The 5,739-nt window shown below is 35.3% G+C and overlaps 1 protein-coding gene across 1 annotated transcript; it reads left to right on the top strand.

The window, feature by feature from the left end:
• The first annotated feature begins 1,241 nt into the window (after nucleotides 1-1,241).
• Nucleotides 1,242-4,573, top strand: LOC112751554 (serine/threonine-protein phosphatase 7 long form homolog). Its single transcript, XM_025800722.3, has 4 exons — nucleotides 1,242-2,266; nucleotides 2,764-3,506; nucleotides 3,586-3,673; nucleotides 3,775-4,573. The coding sequence occupies exons 1-4, from the start codon at nucleotides 2,201-2,203 to the stop codon at nucleotides 4,408-4,410; spliced, it is 1,533 nt and encodes a 510-aa protein (XP_025656507.1). The 5' UTR covers nucleotides 1,242-2,200; the 3' UTR covers nucleotides 4,411-4,573.
• Nucleotides 4,574-5,739: the final 1,166 nt, after the last annotated feature.

The following is a 5,739-nucleotide window of genomic DNA, read 5'->3' as shown; positions in this document are numbered from 1 at the left end:
TAACACTAAATTTAGCACAAAAATTTTATTTCTGAACTACACAACATCTCAAACTTACTCAATAGAACATCATTCTTTGGATAATATCACCAAACAAACAGACAATCGATCTATCAAAGTTCGCGTGGTTCGTCTATGAAAAACATTAACACCTACAAATGAAGAGGAGTCTCTTTGCTTAGAAATGATTATATTAGATGAAAAGGAGACAACTACATTTGTGACACATGTAATCAAACACCACAATATCCAACAATAAGGTAACTCTATATACTTTTCATAATCCCATATATCAAAGTGCTACAACAATTTTTATACTATTTGATGGCGAAAAAAAAAATTGTTGGGCACAACTATTTCAAATCTAACGATACTCCAGAAAAATAATGACATTGAAACACCACCCTAATTTAAAAGTTTGTGCAACCTCACACTTATATTTAAAGTCAAAATAAATAGTTTTTATCTCAAAAAAGGTTCTCAACAATACACTGTTATCAAGACATTTGTTTCAACAAAAAACACTGAATCTCAACACCCATTACAACAAATAAAACAGGTAATACTCTAAATTCAAGACACATTTTCGAAAGAAAAATATATGTTAAGATGGAACAAACAACACAATAGAAAGAACAAACAACACAATAGAAAATGCATGCAACTCAAATGTTTATTAAGAACATGCATTCACAAGAATCTACCACAGAAAGAAAAAAGCAACAACTCTAATAACAATTGATAAAAAAAAGAGGACGAACGCCACATAAGAAGAGTAAGTCCATCGACTAAAACAAATAAAAAAATTAAACAACTAAATAAAAATGTCACTTTATACAATTTTAACATCTAAACTTTTTATACTATAAATTATTTTAAATAAAATATCTTTTAAATTTAACTTTAATTTATACATATTTAATTTAATTCTACAAAACATAATAATTTTTAATTTTTATTTCATACTATCAAATATTTACCGCCCGCATTACGCGAATCTCACCCTATTTGAAATTTGATAGGCGGTGCTACTATGAAAGTAAGGAAAGCAAGCATAAATTTGATTTTGACTTGAGCCAAAAAAAAATAGGCATGCATGTTGCCAACACATACATACAGCTTGCAATTTCTAGACATTGGGTCCAAGTTGAAAACGTACAACTTTATAAAAACTTAACTCGGATTTTTTTTATGTTAAACCGTCACTACCTATATATAAATAGGTAGCTGCAGGTTCATATATGTTAGGAAACATTTCAAGTGCACCGAAGAGTACGGTGCACCAATTATTTTAACTGTTGATTATAATTAATATATTATATATATTTTTTATAATTCAGATCAACGGTTAAAACAATTAAAGCATCAGTACTCCTGATGTGTCTGAAATGTTTCCTATATGTTATATTTATAGAAAAGTTATCCGGTGTATCTGGAAATACCGGTATTACAGTTGTTTTAACCGTTGATCTTAATTAATATATATTATATATATTTTTTATAATTCAAATCAACGATTAAAATAATTGGAACACCGAAATTTCCAGTACACGTGATAACCTTCTTATGTTATATGTTAATGCCATGTTTTATAAGTGAGTAAAAACTAAAAGAAAAAATAGTAAATTTTTTTATATATTATAATCTTTTTATATGAGTGTTATTTTTATAATATATGAGTATTGTAAACTTTTTTATATAATTTTAAAAAATTCTAATTTTATTATTTTATTATATTATTTTTATTATTATTTAAATTTTTGTTTAACTTTAGGGCAATTTACGCATCTAAATTGTTTGATCCCCAATATTACGCAAATACATTGTTTCGGTTTTTAATACGCAAATGCATTGTTTCTATATTTTATGTAAACCGCTACTGCCAGTAGCGGTTTACGTGTGAGTGTGTGTGTGTGTGTAAACCGCTACTGGCAGTAGCGGTTTACGTGAGTGTGTGCGTGTGTGTAAACCGCTACTGGCAGTAGCGGTTTACGTGTGTGTGTGCGTGCGTGTGTGTAAACCGCTACTGCCAGTAGCGGTTTACGTGTGATAGTTTGCCTATATAAACCGTGGTTGCAGCCGCGGATTATGTGTTTAGAAGGTTTGAGGAGTTTTCTAGAGAGAGGAAATTGTAGAGAGAAGTCAGAGCAAGTTGTGAGCGGGCCCGAGGTTCCTCAGCGGCGACTTCTGGCGAGTTATCATGGCAGGCAGGAACCTGTACCGACTGAACGGCGTTGCGCATATTGCCGGTTCTATTGGTGACGAGGTTAGTTAATATTTATTTTTTTTCTAATCTTTGCATATCTTAGTCAGAAAAACGGTAGGTTAGGTAGACGAATTAGAATTTATAGATTAGTCGTTGTATCCTGAATTTAGGGTTCGCATGCTAGGATGTTAGTTCACTAATCTTGGTTTAGTGTTTTTAGTTTTTCTTGGTTAGTTATAGATATGCCTAGTTACCTGAAATTTAATTCCATTCAATGAATGTTATGCCCGCTAAATAATGTTGGTTTAGTTTAGGGAACGGGATAGTTGACATTAGTGAATTATTATAGTTTGTTTAGGATATTTGTATGATATGAAGTTTTAAATTTTAAATCTTTACAATATTTTAAAATTTCTGGATGTTAATAAGTAAGTTATTTGTGTTGTTATTTTCCCTATCGTGAGTAGGAAATTTTTTTTACATATTATATAGGAGAATTTGCTGATGGTTTAAGGTGAATTTAATTGGACTCTGTTTTCGTTTGTTGTTCTGTGCAGCCCAATAGGTGTATATACAGTGTGAGGCGGCAACAGAATATGCCCATGCATGACAGGATCATCCCGTATTTAGAGCGGGCTGGATTGTACCATTTGGCTAGGCTAAATAGCCAATGGTTCTGGTTGTATGAGCCACTCGTTAGTGCGTTCGTTGAGAGGTGGCGTCTTGAGACGCATACGTTCCACATGCCTTTCGGAGAATGCACAGTGACATTGCAGGATGTTGCATTTCAGCTAGGGCTTCCTGTGGATGGGGAGGCTGTGAGTGGTTGCCTTGGTGAGTTTGAGACATACATGGAGGGTGGCCGACCAGCTTGGGAGTGGTTTGAGGACCTATTCGGTGAGCGGCCCCCACCGAATAAGGTCAAGCAGATGACAGTACACTTTACATGGTTCCACGAGAGGTTTAGGGTGCTACCACCAGATGCGAGCGAGGACACTGTCCGCATCTACGCACGGGCCTACATCATGATGCTGTTATCGACTCAGTTATTTGGGGACAAGAGTGCGAACCGGGTTCATATACGATGGTTGCCATTTGTGGCAAACCTTGATGGCATGGGGAGGTATAGCTGGGGTTCAGCCGCTTTGGCGTGGCTGTACCGATGTATGTGTCGAGTAGCGAACAGAAATGTGACTAATCTTGCGGGCCCGCTCCAGTTACTTCAGAGTTGGATATTCTGGCGGTTTCCGTCTCTTAGGCCGGCCGGATTTGAGGTTTTCTCTTTCCCGCTGGCATCAAGGTATGGGTTATGCTTTTTTAAGTTTAACAAATTTATTGGGCATATTTTAAATTTTGTGTCTCATATGACTTAAATTTAGGTGGTCTGCCTACTTACCTCCTAATGATGGAAAGGAGCAGAGGGTCATTAGGTATCGGCTTGCATTGGATCGACTGACCGCTCGTGATGTAAGTTTTATAGCAGCAAGAGTTTTACTTTTTGTTTGATCTCTATTCGTGACTAGATATATACTTGTTATTGTAGTCCTTGATGAGTTCTTAAATTTCAGATTCTGTGGGAGCCCTACTCCGCGCTTGATGTACTTGCCGTGGTCCATCCAGAGATACTTACAGAGGAGCACAGTCGCATGTGGCGAGCCGTGACTGCCTTGATATACTTTGCGGTCATCGAGTGGCATCAGGTTGACAGGGTTGTTCCACAGCTAGGTGGAGTACAACATATCCCCGAGGATGCTTTGAACGTAGACTGGCTGCATGCTAAGGACGGTAGGGGTGGCGATAGGTGGTTTCCCCACTACTATCGGAAATGGCATGAGCATTGGGAGAACCGACTTGATGCCGTCATTTCCATTGAGCGAGTGGCAGATCCTGGCCCATCTGCAGATTACCTAGATTGGTGGTACCGAGAGGCTCAGCGGTTCCTTAGCCCTGGGGCTGCATTTGCCGATCCTAGAGGCACCCAGAGCTATCCACACCATCTTCCAACTTTGCAAACAGCTCAGTTACCCTCACCTCCGGAAAACTACGCCTGCAGTGAAACAAGACATGCAAGTCTTCATCCGACCGGATCACGAAGGTCTCATATCTCACACCAGTTGAGACAACATCAATGGGAATCTTGTAAAATAATTTTTTTACCCACTTCGTCCCACACACACCGAGCTTCCGTAATATGCTTTGCTTAATCTCCGCCAACGTATTCGAAGATCGGATAAAAACACTAAGTGGTTCTCTATCTGTGAATTTTACACCATGCCTTTTGCTCTTTTGAATTTTTCCAGAGCAGTGAACCAGAGCCACAAAACTATCCTCTCCCTCCATTTGTGAATAACACTCTACTTCTTCAAATTTGGTCCCTCTATGGTTTATATAGGCAGCTCCATTCAGACACACACACGTAAACCGCTACTGCCAGCAGCGGTTTACACACACGCACACACTCACGTAAACCGCTGCTGCCAGCAGCGGTTTACACACACACTTACACGTAAACCGCTACTGCCAGTAGCGGTTTACACACACACACTCACACGTAAACCGCTACTGACAGTAGCGGTTTACATAAAATATAGAAACAATACATTTGCGTATTAAAAACCGAAACAATGTATTTACGTAATATTGAGGATCAAACAATTTAATTGCGTAAATTGCCCTTAACTTTATTTATTTTTCATCTATAAATTTTAGTTGCTGGTACGTAACATTTTTCACTGCATACTATATCCTTTTCCTCTTTTTGTAGCTTCCTTCTTAGTAACGAATGGAGTAAGAGCAGGGATAGACCCATATAGACGACTAGAAAAGACAGCATTTGTAAGTCAACAAACCAATTAAAATCTTGAGAGGGTCCTTCACTCCTTACAAGAATCTCAAAGCAACTCTTCGGTCAAAATATGAGGTTAATTATTAGATAGCATTTGTTTTGAGATATTAAGAGAGACTGATATTTATTATTATGTTTGTTAGTTTAGAGATTGATATTAAAATTTTTGTTTTTGTCTATAAAATTTCAGTATTTCAGTACCTCCAAAAAATAGGAATATAAAGGACTAAAATTTTTAGAGATAAAGACTGAAATTTTAATAATATTTTATATTTAAAATACCCTCATTTAAATTAATTAATTTCAATTAATTAATTCCAATTTTACTCTTTGTGCAAATTAAATTAAAAGTTTATTCTTGTTTTAATTTCTGTCTCCTATTTTATACCAAATAGAAGAGTGTCTTTTAACAGAAATTTTTATTGTCCAATAATAACTTGTAAGTTATTATAAAAATAAAAATGATATAAATTTATAATCAATAAATAATTATATTAAATAATTATATTTTTATTTAATTTAATTTATATTAATTATTTTAATAAAATTATTTAAATAATAATTACATTAAATAATTAAATTGTATTTTTAATTAATTATATTAAATAATTATATTTTTATTTAATTAATAATTTATATTAATTACCTCCGTTAGAATAGGAAGATTTTGCAGTGCACTATCAATTTC

Source organism: Arachis hypogaea, chromosome 15 (assembly GCF_003086295.3).
Source record: "Arachis hypogaea cultivar Tifrunner chromosome 15, arahy.Tifrunner.gnm2.J5K5, whole genome shotgun sequence".
NCBI lineage: Eukaryota > Viridiplantae > Streptophyta > Magnoliopsida > Fabales > Fabaceae > Arachis > Arachis hypogaea.
Note: the sequence above shows the minus strand (reverse complement) of the source record. Positions and strands in the feature narration are given on the sequence as shown.